At 48.5% G+C, this 17,823-nt stretch overlaps 2 protein-coding genes across 5 annotated transcripts; both read right to left on the reverse strand.

Moving 5' to 3' along the window:
- Nucleotides 1–245: 245 nt before the first annotated feature.
- Nucleotides 246–16,816, reverse strand: ZNF628 (zinc finger protein 628). 4 transcript variants are annotated; one of them, XM_081165275.1, is made up of 6 exons: nt 14,936–15,219; nt 10,792–14,262; nt 4,893–4,995; nt 2,879–2,956; nt 548–1,418; nt 246–517 (listed from the first exon to the last, which is right to left on the reverse strand). In XM_081165275.1, the coding sequence occupies exons 1-3, from the start codon at nt 14,972–14,974 to the stop codon at nt 4,954–4,956; spliced, it is 3,552 nt and encodes a 1,183-aa protein (XP_081021401.1). In that variant the 5' UTR covers nt 14,975–15,219; the 3' UTR covers nt 246–517; nt 548–1,418; nt 2,879–2,956; nt 4,893–4,953. The 4 variants fall into 4 exon arrangements, with proteins under 4 accessions (XP_081021401.1, XP_081021402.1, XP_081021400.1 ...); XM_081165276.1 differs by lacking the exon at nt 14,936–15,219 and adding an exon at nt 16,421–16,816 and having other exon boundaries at nt 246–1,418; XM_081165274.1 differs by having other exon boundaries at nt 246–904.
- Nucleotides 2,414–2,995, reverse strand: NAT14 (N-acetyltransferase 14 (putative); the record flags this gene model as incomplete). Its single annotated transcript, XM_081167411.1, has 1 exon — nt 2,414–2,995. The coding sequence occupies one exon, from the start codon at nt 2,993–2,995 to the stop codon at nt 2,414–2,416; it is 582 nt and encodes a 193-aa protein (XP_081023537.1).
- Nucleotides 16,817–17,823: the final 1,007 nt, after the last annotated feature.

Below are 17,823 nucleotides of genomic sequence, written 5' to 3' on the forward strand. Positions count from 1 at the left end.
AACCTTTCCCAGCACTACTAAGTATTCACAGCTTATGTCCTACACAGTTTGAAATTTATGGCAGTAGATTCCTGATCAAAGACTGTCCCTTCCATCTAAGGGTGCTGGGCACCAAACTTATTTTTTCAAAGGGCTGCAAGGCGACACTAGTGTAACATGTCTGATGTGGAGCTGCCCTGGACTCTTCAGAAATTTCAGCCTGCATCAGATAAGCAGGAGTACAGCAAATTCCCATGCCATTCAGATTGTTTTAAAATGTGTATTTAATTAATTTCTAATCTTAACCTTCGTCTGCCAATGAGGTTTACACACAGAGTGTAACTGAACTGCCAAGTCATTAAAACTATTTAATTAAAACCATCTAAATATTTATTTATACACACATACAAAAAGTCATTCCTTTCCAGCGTTTTGAAACCCTCTCCAAATCACCACCCATTTGGATTCCTCCCTCTCCCTACGCAACATTCATTTCTTAAATGGAGGAACATCTACCCCCATTTTAAATTACATAAACCTGGGGAAGCCCGCTCCTGTACATATTCACACAAATATGCCATTTGACCTTTGGTGGAACAACTCTCTGTATCACAAGTTTTCCCCTCTGGATTCTCTACATATAAAGATCTAATATTTGCGGACATGTTTTATCACCCTCACACTTCAAGCCCATTTCCCAGTTTTCATCCACTTTGGGAAAATACATTTCCCCTAGACACACTAGGGTAGACAAGCTTTTTATTTGTGAGGGTGGGGTGGGGTGGGGTGGGGTGTAGTGGGAGATTTTTTCCCCCTCATCCAATGGCCCAACTTTTCCAAGGAAGGTGGTTTCCAGCTGAAATCCTCATCATCCTGTTAAAAAGGAATGAGCCATTGCTCCCTGTTCCTCCTTTAGGAATCGCTCCTGTGGGGAAAAGGAAATGGCTCATATTGAGAGCACTTATAATGAAAGCAAAATATCTCCTCTACGCCCAATACAGGTAACCCAGTCCCCACCAACAGGGATTCATTCCAGAGGGCTGCAGGGTGCATTTCTGTATTATGAACTACACCCCTGGGTCCAGCCACTTCTTCCCACTCATAATCACAGGCCGTTAGCATGACATATTTATCTACAGCGATATCACAGATTTCCCTGAATTGCCTTATCATAGAGTCTCCAGTCTGCTGTGTCCTCTTGGGGAGTGGGGTGCACACACAGAGATGCTGCAAGCCCAGGATGACTTAAGTTGGGAGCTGGGAGCTGGACATGTGATTCCCACCCACCTCACAGCCAATCCAGAGTTTTCTCAATTGCTTCAGCCTCTGGAGGAACTGGGATCCAGAAGCCACATGGAAGAGGTTCTCTCCCTTCAGACCCCAAGTCCCGGGACTCAGGAGGAAGCTGAAAGGCTCCATAGAGGCAAAGTCCCTGTCAGCTGCAATGATACCGTCAAAAAAACCCCATGTGCGTATAGAGACACAGTTGACAGGATCAGCCTTGACCTATAAAGCCCTGAATGGATCATCCTCGAATCTACCTAGTTTGATAGCTGTACAAATCCAACAGAGAACAAGGTGCCATTTGCCACCTTGTAAGTCAAACTGCATGTTGCATGGAAATGAGTGTAACAGAACCCCAGCAGCTCTTTTTTAAGGAAAAGCAGCTTGGGAGGGAGGGGGAGATTTGGAGCAAGCATAAAAGTTGTCCACACACACCTGTGCATATTCCTAAAATATGCACCACCACCCACCCACCCACAAAAAGCATTCCTCCCCATGAAGTTCCAAATGCACAAAAAGACAGTAGAATAGGGCAAGGCTATCCAGCCAGATGGATGAGGTATAAATAATAAAATTATCATTATTAAATAAAACATAGCAAATAAATAAATAAAGCTCCTTGGCATAGAGCCCTGCCCTCTCATGTTCTGTAAAATGCCATTCACGCCAACTGCACTGTATAGAAATCCAGGTTTGCTTGATATGCAGTATTTATGCAAGTCCTATAATTTGAGGTTTACCCTGGTCTAAGATTTGAATGTGTTTGGTGTAGAGTCTGACCAAAGGCAGGGCATGGTGTGGGGGACAACAACTAACTATTGGTTATTTCCACTCTTCAAAACTATGGACAGATAATCTGGGGTGGCTTTGGTAGAAAACTCTAAATGACAGGGAGCCTGAGTGATGTGGCAGACCGGGGAGAAGGCTCTTAATGGACAACCCTTTCCCCTGCTTAGCTCTGTGTCCATGGCTACAGTGTCTGATTTTCCAGGCAGAGAAAGCCACTTTTGTTGAGAGGAACTGCCCTGTTTGGGGGCTTAAGAGATGACTTGTTCCCTGCAGTCTTGCTTCTGGAGCTCGATGCTTTCCCCACATTTAGGGGGCGGGCAGGGAATCCTCAAGACTAGTGGCTAACTGGCAGGCAGACCAACTAGAGCTCCTTGCTGAATTCCTGCTGTATGGTGTAGCCCAGCCACCGCCGCCCACCACTCATGTTGTAGCCAGTGCTCTCAAAGAGCCCAATCGCTGCCTTGGTGACTACCGAGACCTGGGCCACTAAGAATTTGAAGCCCTGGGCGCGAGCGTGAGCCTCCAGGAAGCTGAGGAGGGAGCGGCCCACACCAGAGCGCCGGTACCACCGGTTCACAGCCAGGCGCTTGAGCTCCGCCGTGCGTGGTTCCCCGCCACAGGGCTCCAGAGCCACGCAGCCGCACACGTCGTCCTCGTCGTATACAGCCACCCACAGCCCGCGCTGCCCTGCGCTGTAGTAGGCATGCAGGTGCCTCAAGTCCGGCGAGCGCCACAGCAGAAGCTTCAGAGCCACCACGGTGAGCAGGACCGGCAGCACGAGAGCCACCACAAACGAGTTCAGGAAGAAACGCAGGCCGCTGCTCACCACCGCCATCAGCAGCAAAGCCAGAGGCCGCGTCAGCACATAGAGGATCAGGCGGTTCTCTGTATCCTTGAATCCATCCTGGTGGAAAATAGAAAGGGATATGAAGTAAAGGACCATATACAGCTATGAGGGACGAGGGATGTGTTGTGTGTCTCTAAACAAATGCTTATCCTTCACTTTACCTGAAAACGTACAAGGAGGGGAATTCTATGATGTCTGTAGCAACTTGCACAGAGCTAAGAAAAGGCTGGGGAGACAAGAGCCACACTGAAAGCAGAACTGTCCTGCAGATACGAAAGTTGTTCTACCCCAGCTTTTCTATAATGCAAGCCCTAGTGGGAAACAAGGAACCTCGACATAAGAGCATTGGAATTGAGATAGAGCCAGTGGATTGAACCAAGCTTTCTTTCCCTTAGGAAATTTTCTTCCCAGTCTTTAAGTGTGGAGGGAATTTTCTTTCTAGTGTTTAACTGTGGGATAAATAACACAGTAACACAATTGCTTATTGCCCAACCCTTAGAGGTAAGTATCATCAAATGCAGCTCCTCTTTTTGCTAAATTCCCTTTAATTTTTTTTTCATGCTGCAAACATCTCCTCACTTTTCTCTCTCTCTAGGTTTAATATGCTCAGTTAACCCCTCCCCCCAAAAAAATCAGAGTGGATGTGGCAGGAAGAGTGGGCTGCATTCACACAGCAGTTTATTCTGTTTCTCTAATTTCTGCATTATATTTGTGCTTTTACAATATGTAAAAGCTGCTTCTGGAAATCTAGCAGAATATGGTAAAGTTTAGTGCTCATTTCCATGTTAATTGCTTTCATAAAAAATCTGTTTGCAACCCCAATAAGCCAGAAAACTGTAGGTGTAAAGTGACAAAAATAGAGGCGGTATGCCAGCATAAAGATCTTTCCTACTGTTTTCATGGGTGAATCATGGGAGAACAGAAGCATGCATGTGCGGAAAGGGTGGTGGTGGAGTGGCAGTGTTCAGTAACCTTCGTTGTTGTGTCACACCACACTCACTGCTGTCAATGAAATTTAGAGTGAAATATCAGTTTAAAAAAAACCACCTTTGCAACAGGTACTGCAGTTTGAAAGGAATGCAAGAAAACAGAAGTGCCAGCATCACAATCAGGAAATAAAGTTGCATGCAGAACCAGTAATTCCAGTTCAGTGGTTTTCAAACATCCCTGCCCATTCCAAGTTGTCTGTTGAGGAGCTCTGCGCTTTGCAGAAGATGCTGTTCTAGAAGGCTTCCTACTTGGGACACTGATTAGGCTTCTTAGTTACCCCATCAGTGTTTCCCAAACTTTGCTCTCTGGCTGTTGTTGGACTACAACTCCCATGATCCCTAGCTAGCAGGACCAGTGGTCAGGGATGATGGGAACTGTAGTCCCAAAACAGCTGGTGGCCCAAGTTTGGGAAGTATGTGCCCTAAACGAACTGAAACAGCTTCCTAGAACACACACACACATAGTTCCCTTGCAATGTGCAACTGCTCTAAAATATGAAGTAGACCATGGGTAGGCAAACTGAGACCCAGGGGCCAGATCTGGCCCAATCGCCTTCTAAATCCGGCCTGTGGACGGTCTGGGAATCAGCGTCTTTTTACATGAGTAGAATGTGTCCTTTTATTTAAAATGCATCTCTGGGTTATTTGTGGGGCATAGGAATTCATTCATTCCCCCCCCCCCAAAAAAAATATAGTCCAGTCCCCCACAAGGTCTGAGGGACAGTGGACCAGCCCCCAGCTGAAAATGTTTGCTGACCCCGAAGTAGACAATGCAATGTCCTCCAGTTTGGTGGATTACAACTCTCACCAGCCCATAAGCATTGCCAGTGGTAAAGGATGAAGGGAGTTGTAGTCCACAACATCAGGAGAACACCAAACTGCCTTCCCACTTCTAGGGGAAGGTTCCTATTAAATGACACAATCCATAAGTCTCTAGAAAGGAAGGAAAGAGTGCGCTTATAAAGCCTGGGTTCTCTGCCACGTCTCTCAGAAGCCCATCTCACCTTCAGAAGCTCCAAGACAACTGGTGTCTCCTCCTCTCTCATTTCTCTGATGGTCAGTTGCTCAGGTTCCAGGGTAGGCATGCTGGCAGCCAGCAGATGGCACCTTCAAAGAGGGAAAGCCCAGTTATTGTCTGATTTGTCCTTGATGAGAGGTTGGGATGAACAAGGAAAGTGTCTCCAGCTAGCATGGGCCATTTGTCAGAGCCCAACCTTCCATTGTGGTTGGGGACACTCTTGAGTAAATAGGGAGCATTTTATGTTGAAGCAGCACAGAAACCAGAGGCAGTGTGGTGTAGTGGTTAGTGCTGGACCAGGACCTGACAGACCAAAGTTCAAGTCCCCACTCAGCTATGATGTTTGCTGGGTGCCTTTGGGCCGGTCACTGTCTCTCAGCTTACCCCACAGGGTTGTTGTGAATATTACATGAAAACTGGGTAGATAACCAGGCACACCACCTTGTGCTCTGTGTAGGAAAGGCGGGATACAAATACAGCAATAATAATAATCTCGGGGGATGGGGAGAAAGAATCCTACTCCAATCCCTTCCTAAAGGAGAAGAGGTACTTGGGGGGGGGGGGGGCAATCTAACAAACACAGAAGCAGCAACTTCCTACAATGCCAGCAAGAGTTGAAAACTATTTTGCTTGTGGCATGGCTCTTGTACATTTACATACACAAAGAAATCAGAACTCATCTCTTCTCAACAGACACGCTTTCCATTTTAAAGTGTTAAATGCCTGACAATCGTTCTCCAATTTAAATGCACAGCAGCCCTGGTAAGAAAAGAAGCTGGCAACCCTTAAAAAAGCAACTACAACCGGTATAGCTGGGAAGAACATATTCTTGTTCTGCAGCAGATTCACTGGCAGTCTTTTGGCCTTAGTTTCCCTTCTGTTTAAACAGGGACCACATGCCTCCTGGGGTCGTTTTGAAAAGGAACGAGACCTAGGCCGTGTATATTTTATTAATTAAATAATTTAATTAAAATACATTTAATTAAAGGTCGTGGGAGCCATTTTACCAGCAGCCTCTTGATTCCCAGCTAGCTCCCTGCGCCCCCTACTCTATTTGCAAGGTAGGCTCCCTTGCAATGGAGCACCACCGTTAATTTATGCCACATAACGGACAAAAATAACGCGACGCCCACATTTCTCCGGCCTGCCCTTTCTGTCCCTCCCGGGAGCAAAGGCAGATCCGCAATAAAACGCCAGCCCCGCCGTCGTAAACTGACCGGCCACGGCACTCTAGCCCTTGCGGCCACACCCCTCCGCAGAAATAGAAACGCCCGCAAAACTTCTCCACTCCCCCCCCCCTAGGCGCGGAATGGACTCACCCAGCCTGTAGGAAGCGGCTGCCTTTGCCCCTGCATAAAAGGACCGTGGAATTCTCTGAGGCCTCCTACATCTCTCTCTCTCCCCACCCCGCCCGCTTTTTCAGGAGGGGGGGGGGAAGGAGAGGGGAAAAGAGCTTCGCCCCAAGAGCCTCTTCTTAGTCAACCCTCCCCAGCTTCGCAGCTCCAGCGCCTTACTCCATGAGCGCATGCGTGGCGCTCCAGGCTTCTTCGGCGCCTTTCGCTCCTTACGCAGTTCTTGGCAACTGTTGCTAAGGGGGCGAAACGGGGCCTTCAAGCGCTGCGAGTCCCAAACCCGTTTTGCCTTTTATGGGAGAGAGCGGACAGCAGCGGGGGTGGGTTCAGTTTGAAAGGCTTAGGACTTAGGGAAATATCTGACTTTCTAATTTTCTTTTTCTTTTTCATGGTGAAGTGACAGGCGGGGATTCAACGGGTATAGCTGTAGTCAGCTAGTAGAGAGGGAAATCTGGAAAAGCCTTCCCCTATTGCTGCCAGTCTGCTATTGAACTGTTAAAAAACACACGACCTGCTGCCCATAATGTAAACAGCTGGTGGCTGTTAATGTATCATTTTCGTTATGTACCCATTTTATGCTGTTGACATGAAGTTGCAAGCCACCTGAAAGTGTATGTGTCTTTCCATAAGGGTTTTGTTTTTCAACTTTTTAAAGAGTTGCACAGACTGTTTGTTTGGCTTGAATTTGGAGCTCATGGTTAAGATAGCAAAAATAAAGGGATTTATTTCATTACATTGTAAGCACTGAATTCCCGAGAGTAACCTTTGACATGTTGCTTTCTCAATGTAAATATTAAGAAATTAAGCATCGTTGTTGGAGATAAGCAGGTGCACTAATTTGATTTGCAGCCATTCTGTTCTGCCTGTGAGCTTCCTTTTTGCAACCAGCTGGCTGCTGGCCGATGTCAAAAGGAAATGGATATTGGTCTGAAGAAGCATAACAGTTCTGAGTGGTTTAGAAGTTGGCATTTAAAAACAGTAACATTGGCACTGACCCAGTAAACCATTTTGTTCATCATTGCAAAATGGGGATGTTACTTTTTTAAAAACTCTTTAACGTCACCACAAGGTGGCTGTCAAATTCACATGGGGCATAGGTCCTTTTAACAGCTCCTTGCCTGTTAAACAAGCATTAAAACCAGCAGCTCACATTGGCAAAAAATGCAATGTGTGAAATGGCTAAGGCAGCATTACAATTATGTCTGTCTTCACCTTAAGCATATCTGTGAGCCATTCACCTCCTGCCATGCAGTACAGTGGTACCTTGGTTCTCAAATGCCTTGGCTCGCAAACACCAAAAACCAGGAAGTGTTCCAGTTTCCAAAAGTTTTTTGGAAGCTGAACATCCGATGCGGTTGTTGGCTGTTGTTTCTGGGGTGCCTGCACCAATCAGCTGTGCCTTGGTTTTGGAACATTTTGGAAGTCGAATGGACTTCTAGAACAAATTAAGTTTGTCGCTTTTGTTTTTGCTATTTATTTTGTGTTTTTGTTTTCGAGGCTTTTTTGGTTAATTTGTTTTTGTGACTGTATGGAACTCAGTTCAGCTACTGATTGATTGTGCGACTGCAGAAATGGATAAAAGCCCCCCATCCAAACAATGACTATCATCAGTGCAGGTAAGAAAAAAATGTAATTTTAATTTTTATCATCTACAATACTCTCTATTTTATACTACATTACATTGATTATTGCTTTCATTTTACGGATCAATGGTCTCATTAGATAGTAAAATTCATGTTAAATTGCTGTTTTAGGGGTTGTTTTTAAAAGTCTGGAGCGGATTAATCCATTTTGCCTTACTTTCTATGGGAAAGCATGCCTTGGTATTAGAACGCTTTGGTTTTGGAACGGACTTCTGCAGAACCAAGGTACGACTGTATTTAAGAACATGATTAACACAGTGGGGGGGGGGAATTCCCTGTGGAACAGGAGTGTTGTCCCACACTGACCCTGAGAGTTGGTTCTTCATCTTTTCAGTTTTTGGTCCTGTAAAAGTGCCTTCCCCATGTTCTCTGCTGGAGGTGGGGAACCAGTGGCTCTCCCAAGATGGTCAGTTCTCAAGTACTAAAATGCAATGCATCATATAATTTATAGAGTAAGATACTGAGAGGGAAGATTGCTAACAAACCATAAATAGAAAGAGCATGGCCAGGTTTCACTTGTTTAGCTTTTGTGGACAGCTTTTTCTGTACAGTGGTACCTCGGGTTAAGAACTTAATTCGTTCTGGAGGTCTGTTCTTAACCTGAGGTACCACTTTAGCTAATGGGGCCTCCTGCTGATGCTGCTGCGCCACCTTGCAATTTCTGTTCTCATCCTGAAGCAAAGCTCTTAACCAGAGGTACTATTTCTGGGTTAGTGGAGTCTGTAACCTGAAGCATCTGTAACCTGAGGTACCATTGTACAGGTTATTCAAGTGTAGAAGAAGAAGAGGTTGGATTTGATATCCCGCCTTTCACTCCTCTTCAGGAGTCTCAAAGTGGCTAACATTCTCCTTTCCCTTCCTCCCCCACACCAAACACTCTGTGAGGTGAGTGGGGCTGAGAGACTTCAAAGAAGTGTGACTAGCCCAAGGTCACCCAGCAGCTGCATGTGGAGGAGCGGAGATGAGAACCCGGTTCCCCAGATTACGAGACTACCGCTCTTAACCACTATTCCACACTGGCTCTCACTGTGTAGGGCTACAGTGTGCAGCACATAATTGGCTCAGCCACCTGAGCCATCAGTTTGGTGGATCTCAGTGTTCGCGGAGGAAGAAAAAAAAAATCCCCACAGGAAATCCCACAAGTCTCAACTCTGCCCACTTTGGTCTTTGGTTCTCAGCTCAACCACAATCATTCCTCAAACTGCAGAACCTCCTACCCCAAGAAATTCACCAAACATGTTGCATTTTCCAGAAATCTTGTACAGAGACCTCATTTGCATTGACTTCAACACTAAGCTGAAGTTCCCATTTAGGCTTGAGTCCCAGCACCTTTCAGTTTAAAATTCAATATCCAACATGTTGAAGCCGCTCGAGAAAAACATAAGCAGTTTCCTCTAAGCAGGAACCTTTTATCTTGCACCTCTCAAGCCTGTTAAAGCTGCAGGGCTGCAGCTCAGTTGTAGATCACATGCTTTGTATGGAGAGGAACACAGGTTCAAAGCCACAATATCTCAAGAGAGGGCTGAAAAAGATGTTTGCCTGAAATGCTAGAGAGCTGTTACCGTTCAATCTAGATCAGGGTTTCCCAAACTTGGGTCTCTAGCTGTTTTTGAGCTACAGCTAGGACTGATGGTCAGGGATGGTGGGAATTGTAGTCCAAAAACAGCTGGTGATCCAAGTTTGGGAAACCCTGATATATACATTACTGAGCTAGATGGACCAATGGTCTTACTCTGTATAAGGCAACTTCCTATGTTCTTAGTTGACTTCCTTTGGGGACTGGGCAATCTGCTACTGAAATGCCAATCAGACCTAAAAAGCACAAAAGAAGTATGACATGTATTGATGAACCCAGCCTCTGCACAGTACACAGAAAGGAGTAAAAATGCTTTGAAGCAGTCTTTTATTTTTCTTCTAGACCAAGAGTCTATGACCCTCTTGTCTGTTAGCACCAGGAACTGGGGTACACTTGGGAAGAAATGTGGTTCTGCACATGGTGAGGGGCTGGAATGGAGAATAGATAAGAGGGGCTTAACCGGAAAAAGATGCTGTTTATGACAGCTCATAAAGCAGCCTCCTGCAGCACCCAGTATCAAAGGAAGACCCAAAAACTCGAACTTTCCCCATTTTCTAATACATAAAAAGAGCTCACACTGCTCCACAGCACTTAGCTCCAAAATTGCAACACAGCAGGGAAATGGAGAGAGGCCAGCAGTCCAGTTGATATCTGCTAACTATATTTTCTGTCTAGTGTGGAGAGAAAACCAGGAATTCTGGCTGCACAGTCTTCCAACCATCAGACCTCACATACATTTGGTTCTTGTTGGAACAACGTATTTCAGACAGGATGGGGAAATGGGTAGGTTAGGGAATTGTATCAAGGACCGGACTGGCTATCCCTTTCTCACATGCAAAACAAGACAAAAGTGTTTGGGGGAAGGACATGGTAGTGGAGCCATTGTAACTGCAAGGACACGAGCAGCAACAACAATCCCCATGTGAGCAGGAAGTGAGGGAATCAAGGGTATGCTTTGGACCTGCAGGCATGGGCGTGAGCTAAGCTCTCTGCTGTCATTTCATGACACTGTCCTGAGGAACCTAAACTGAGCCACCTCCAGGAGTCTTGAAGTTGCCCAGGTCAATCCTGTCCAGCAACACAGTTAATTATAGCAGCCACTAGTGAGAGCACAACTGAGTCTCAGTTGGTACTCCAACGCAGGGATAGGGACAGCTGTCCTCAGAAAGTGTGGACAAGCTGCATGTTGGGTACCGTTTGCACAATCTGAATGGAGGGCAGGCCTTGCGAAGTTACTGGGCTCGGCAGAAGTTGCACCATTTGGGAGGTGCTGTTGCTGTCCCCAGTAGGTTGGGTGCTGTCTGGGCTGCTCACCTGCAGTGTTGGCACACTCTCCAGCACTTGGAGGGTCTGTTCCCCCTGGGCACTACGGATGATCAGGAGGTTCTGCCCAGTCCCGGCACTACCCTCGGGCCCTTGCAGCTGGAGGCCAGGCAGCTCTTGCACTGTCTGGATGTTGTCCACCTCCTGCACGCACAACCGGGTCTGCTCTCCTCCTGCACTTCTCAGCACCAACACATTCTGAACTCCCTCATCGGTCTGTAAAGTTTCAAAGTGCATGTCTTGCACCCCTTCCAGGCTCTCCACCTCCCCGCCTGGCCCCAGAAGCTCCTCCCCTGGAGAGTTCTGCACCACAATTAGGTCCTGGCTTTCCTCCTTCACACCAGGTCCCTGTTGGAGGTCCACCTCAGAGAGCTCATGGGAGCTGGACAGAGAAGTCCCCACCTCATTCATCTCCTGTGGTGGGCTCAAAGTCTGAAGCTGAACATTGGTCATCTCCTCTGAAGGTTGAAGCTGTTCCCCTTCCTGAGAAGAAACCAGCTCCTGGATCTGAATGGTGCCATCCAGCTGTTGGGAAGGCGAGAGGCTCTGGATTTCGACGCTGGTCAAAGGCTGATTGGAGGGGGACAGGCTGTGGATCTGCAGAGGGCTAGTTTGCTGCAGGGATGGCAAGGTCTGGATCTGAATGGGGCCCACTTGCTGGGAAGGCTGGAGAGTTTGGAGCTGAAGGGTCCCTACCTGCTCAGAGGATGGCACAGCTTGGAATTGTACAGTGTTCATCTTCTGGGAAGGTGGAAGAGTTTGAAACTGCACAGTGCCAGTCTGTGGACAACTAGACAGGCTCTGGATCTGCACGGTGCCTCCTGATTGGGAGGTGGGCAAACTTTGGATCTGGACTGTATTCTGGGGAAGGGGCAGGCTTTGAATCTGCACAATGCCAGTCTGTGGAGGATGTGGGAAGGCCTGGATCTGGATTGTGCCAGGTTGCTGTGAAGCAGGTACGGTCTGAATTTGCAAAGTGCCACCTGGCTGGGCAGTGGGAAAGCTCTGGAGGGGCTGGGGCAAGGTTTGAATCTGAATGGTGCCTGTTGGTGGAGAAGCTGGCACAGTTTGGATCTGCACCGTGCCCAGTTGCTGTTCTGGCAAGCTCTGGAGAACAATAACATTCTGTCCGCTAGTCTGTAGCCCTGGCGTCCTCTGGATTTGCACATTAGAGAGGGGCTGCATGCTGGCCCCGGTGGCACTGGGCATCAAAATGATATTCTGGTTGCCAGACACCGATGGTGGTGGGGGAGCCAACGGCGCAGGTTTCTTGGCCTTACCTTGACGGACCAGGGCAGATTTGCCTGGGGTGGTAGGAGCAGCTGGCAACAGGGTAATGCTGGTGGGAGCAGTGGATGTAGTGGGCACCTGGGGACTAGGCAGCAGGATAAGTTTGGGGGGTAAATTTTGGGGTGGGGGTGGCTGCGGCGGCTGCTGTATGCTGGGGATAAGTTGCAAGCCCTGTGATGTTTGCACAAGCAGGAAAGTCTGAGTGTTTGACGAGACAGGAGGGGCTGGGCTGCCACTTAACTCCACATTCAGAGTGGCCTGCAAGTTAGGCATGATTTGCACCTCTTGAGTGGTGGCAGGTGAGGTGGTGGCTGGGCGGCTGGGCGCCTCAGCACTGTTGTGGGTGCGGAAGTGGCGCTGCAAGTAAGAGGCCATGACAAAGGCCTTGGAGCAAACCGGGCACTGGAAGGGGCGCTCCCTCGAATGGGTACGTCTGTGCAGCGCCAGGTTGGAGGAGTGGGTGAAGGCCTTGCCACAGTCCCGGCAACAATAGGGCCTCTCGCCAGTGTGTACCCGCTGATGTTGCCGGAGGTTGGATGTTTGCGTGAAGGACTTTCCACAGGTCTGGCAGGCAAAGGGCCGCTCACCGGTGTGCAACTGCTGGTGCCGCCGGAGGCACGAGGTGTTCTTGAAGGCTTTGCCGCAATCTTGGCAAGCATAGGGGCGTTCGCCGGTGTGCTGCCGCAAATGGTACTGATAATGGGAAGCCCATTTGAATGCCATCCCGCAGGTGGAGCAAGTGAAGGCACGCAAGCCCGTGTGCACCCGCTGGTGGATACGCAGCAGCGAGGAGCGCTTGAAGGCTTTGCCACACTCGCCGCAAGCATAGGGGCGCTCGCCCGTGTGGTCACGGAGGTGGTAACGCAGCCCAGAGGAACCCTTGAATGACTTCCCGCACTCTCCACACACATAGGGGCGCTCAGGGGGTGGGGGTGGCGTCACTGTGGCCGCAGGCACTGGCTCTGCCTGTGCTGGGCATGTCACCTCTGCCTCCTCCAACCGTTGTTCAGCCGGGGGATGCGAACGCTGATGGCCCAACAGGCTGGCCAGTGCTGGGAAGGAGCGTTCACACACCATGCAGGTGTAGGTGCGATCGGATGAGTGCTGGCTCTGTTGGTGCCGTGCTAAACCCGCGGCACTCTTGAAAGTCTTACTGCACACAGAGCAAGCTAGGGAGGGTGTGGGGGATGCTACAGCCGCCACCTCCTCCTGCACTGGTAGTGGCAGTGGTGGTGGTGGCAGAGGCAGTGGCTCTGCTGGGGCCAAGTGTGCTTCCTGGTGGCTCAGCAGCTGCTCCTGCAAGGGGAAGGTGAGATGGCAGACACTACACCGAAACAGCATCTCCACAGTGGTGGTTGGCTCCTCCAAGAAGAGCTGTGCTGGAGGCGCAATGTCCCCATGAGACTCCAAGTGCCGCTGCAGATAGGTGTCCGATGCAAAGGCCTTGCCACAGATAACACAGGTGTGGGCGGGGCGGGCAGCGTGTGCCGATCGGCAGTGCAGCGCCAGATTGGAAGAGTGGGTGAAGGCCTTACCACAGTCTTGGCATCGGTAGGGCCTCTCGCCAGTATGCACCCGCTGATGCTGCCGCAGGTTGGTGGACTGCGTGAAGGCCTTGCTGCAGATGAGGCAGACATAGGGGCGCTCGCCTGTATGTGTATGGCGGTGGCGCCGCAGGCTGGAAGAGTTCTTGAAGGCCTTGTCACACGCCGGGCAAGGGTAGGGGCGTTCGCCAGTGTGCTGGCGCAAATGGTACTGGTAATGTGAGGACCACTTAAAAGCCAGGCCACACTGAGCACACTTGAAGGCACGCAGGCCAGTATGCACACTCTGGTGGATCTGAAGCAAGGACGACCGTTTGAATGCCTTGCCGCACTTGTCACACTTGTAAGGTCGCTCCCCCGTATGTCCACGCTGGTGGTACAGTAAGGCTGAGGACCCCTTGAAGGCCTTGGGGCACTCTGAGCACTTGTAAGGGCGTTCGCCTGTGTGAGTCCTCTGGTGGTGGATGAGCCGCGATGACCATTTGAATACCTTGCCACATTCCAGGCACTCATACTGGTGGTCGCCACTGCTGCCACTGGGGCCTCCCCCTGCTGGGGCCACCGCTGGCACTGCCGCTGCCTGCATTTCTAGCTGCTGAGCTCCCACCATTGCACCAGAGTTCACCTGCTAGAAAAACACATACAGAGAAAGAGAGAACACCATTATTGTAACTGACAGACCCAGCCTCATTTATAGAGGCTCTCCTATACTAAATCATACTATTGGTCCATCTAGCTTGATACTGTCCACACAGTTTTTCCATCACTAAACAGAAGATGCTTAAAGACTGAAGCTGAGAGAGTCAGCACGTAAAGCATGTGCTCTACCACTGAGCTGTGGCACCTCTCCATTTGTGCTTAAGGCAGTAAAATCTGCATAGGAACTTTACCGCTTCACTTTCAAATGGGGAACTAGCTGAGCAAACTAGCACTTACCTTACAAACACCAGGAATTACTGGGGTGTTTCTTACACATACCCCCTTAGTTGGAAATGAGAGAGTAAAAATCACCTGAAATGGACCTGCCACCTTTAAAAAGCAGTGGTCGTTCAGTGATGCTCACAGGCACAGGAAGTCATTTTGGTTTATGATTGAAAGTGAATGTTTGAACAGCCCTGACTAAAAGGATGCAACCTTTGAGGAGAGTAATTTTATTATTAATAATTGTATTATTAACATTGTTAAAATTTGCTAAGTACTTTACCAGTATTTTAAAAATGGCAGTCCTTTGTCCTATCCTCACAATCTAATAGACATGATACAAGAGGGAAAGGAATGGAGAGGGGAAAAATACAACTCACAATGGAACAGCTGCTCCTTCTCAGGATGATCTTTACCATGACATTATGTTCTTCCTAGGAGGCTGACTCTCCCCTCCCCCCTGCCCAAAACACACACATGGGTTAGGTCCCTACTTGTTGTTGAACTCATAAAAGTCCATTACATAGCAACCTCTGGAGCCAAGGAAGGTAAGTCAGTGGCCCTCCTAGAAGCCCAAGTCAGCATAGCCAATGGTCATGTATAACTGGGGTTGCAGTTCAACATCTGGAGAGTTACAGGTTCCAAATCCCTAGACCGCAGCCTGGAAAACAGGCACCTTCCCACCATCATTTCCCCCCCACCCCTGCTCCCCAGGGATCTTCCTTCTGCTAGCATGAAGAGTCAGCAGTTGCTGACTGTCCAGATGCCCAGGAGATGCCTCACTTGCCTGGGTCCAAAACATCTAGTGCTACCTGGCCCTGACTGCTTCAGTGTACACATTGTGTGTATGGGGGGCGGGCAGTATTTTCCTTGATGGTCACCATGGAAACTTTGAACAGCAGCAGTTGGACCAGCCACAACAGTGGCATTTAAATCTGGTTAGTGGTCATTTCCCACCATCAACCCTTGCCATTAATTTCTGTCAATTACCCAGGAGGTCTGGTGAGAAGACAAAGGTGAGACACAAATAATTTTAAACAAGCATGGATGCCTGAAGTCATGCTTGGACTAGGACCAGGAGAGCAAATGAGCTGTGAAAAGTTTGAGTAGCCTGTATGCCATGAAAATCTCTTAGCTTCAGTTCCTGATCTATACATGGAAATAACAGTGGCCAAGGTTATTATGCATGTCCAAGGGCCACACTGGCAATAACCCACACTCCAAGGACCGCATGGCAAAAAAGTTTTAATTTTTAACCTTTCAAATTAAACGCTGACTACATAGAAAACAGAGCGCACGCAATTTAGAACACAATTCAGTGTTGTTGTTTTTTCCAGAGGATTTAAGGCTGTCTTGTTTCACGCAATTCACCACGACTTGCATTGGGGACAATTTCCCGAAGCAGCCGCTAAAGAATTCCGCTCGTGTTCTTGTGTCGAAAGTTTAAGGATAGGGGACCAAACTATCCGAGCCCAACCTTTGGAGAGATTAACCCTGCATCACTTCCCCGACCTGCGCCAAAGAGTCAGATGGTTCTCCTGACCATGAGCAGAGTGCTTTAAGGCCTCCGCTTTATTGCCAACGTTACGTAGGCTGGGGGAGGGGATTTCTTCGGGCCAACCCCCCGCGCGTGTAACTAAAAAGCGCTCTCCCCACGTGCCTCCTCCACCCACCCGCCACTCAGAACAAGGCACTGTTCTGTCGGCAGACAAAAAACAGGAAACCTCTCCGTGGCACACTCCCCTTTAAATGCGGACCTGCCCCTTTAAGGAACCGAGCTTTGCCGCCCCTCCCCCTTCGTTGCCGTTCGGCCTCGCGACATCTTTTCTCCCTTCCTTTCTCTGCCTCCTGTTTTTTTTCCTCACCTGGCCGGTCTCTTTTTTTTCCTCCCTGCGCACTTCGTCTCAATAGGAGCTGGATAAGAGGGGTGCAGCGGGGCTGGGGGGGGGGAGGGGCTGTCGCTCCACCCTCCCAACGGCCAGCGCTGCGAGACACCCAACCTTTAACTCGCTCACACTAACCGCCCGCGAGGGCAGCCAGCCTCACCCCTTTGCGCCGCTGCCATTGGCCACGCAAAGCATCTCGGGAGTTGTAGGCTGTTGTGGAGGACGCTGCCGGTCGCCATGTTGTTCTCGCACCACGTGTTTTGGGAAGCGCTTGGGGAAGGGAAAGCTCTGTGTGTCGCCGGAAAGAAGGCAGTGGCGTTTATCGTGAGCGCGTTCGAGGCCTTACAATAAACTTCATGACCTCGCTGTTGTGAGCCCGATAACACCATTACCATTATATATATATATAAAATATGTATTATAGCGAGAATAGGAAGCTCAGGTAATTTAAATTGTTGACCAGCTCTTGCTTCCATGTGGCCTTAGTGAATACTGACATCACGGTTTATAATGACATCATCCTACCTTCGCTGGTATTAAATGAAATAATTGAAAATTAATGATATTTGTTTATCAACTTGCTTCTACCCAGAGTATCGGGGGGGGGCTAGCAATTGAGAAGTAAGTCCTATTGAATTGAATGGGGCTTGCTGACAGTCTGGGGAATCTGTGGGTGGAGGGTATAGAAAGGGGAATTTTATCAGGTGACGCCTTTTCACTGACAGCAGAGGAATGGGAGAAACAGCAACGTGAATAAATTTCTCTTTGAACTCTCAATAAGCAATTTGAACCCTCTTTATTGTAATATCTATCTATCTATATATGGCACACATATTTACAGCCTGCTCTTCAGCCCCAAAGAGTTCCCAGAAATATGATGCCAAATAAGACAAGAGTGTATCAAGTTCAAGTCCGGATCTGTTAAAAAAAATAAATTGCCTTGGTGAAGTTGTGTAGAACAAGTGTCATACCACTGTCATGCTGTTTCCATTCTCATCCTTTCTCCCCTTATTAAAAGACAGGTGTGTTATCTCTTATTTAAGAAAATCAATGACACAGCTATCCTTTATCCACCTGGGGGCAGCATTAAGTTGTATGCATTAAGTCTGCCACAACTAAAGGAGATCCTGCTCACTCCCTCTCTGGTTGAAAGGATGATTAGGAAAAGTGCAATTGCAGATTATTGGCTGCTTAGAGAGGGCTGTACCTGGTAGGAAATAGAGTCTGTTCATTTGGGAAGAAAGGACTAGTACAGTTATTTGTAATAACAGCCTGCATGGATCTCTGTAGGCTACGTTACATAAATTGAGCATCATTTCTGTTCTTCTTGTCAAAAGGCACCAGTTCATTTCATGAGCTTAGAATCATAGAATCATAGAGTT

Source organism: Podarcis bocagei (genome assembly GCF_964188305.1).
Source record: "Podarcis bocagei genome assembly, chromosome: 13".
In the NCBI taxonomy this organism is placed as follows: Eukaryota; Metazoa; Chordata; class Lepidosauria; order Squamata; family Lacertidae; genus Podarcis; species Podarcis bocagei.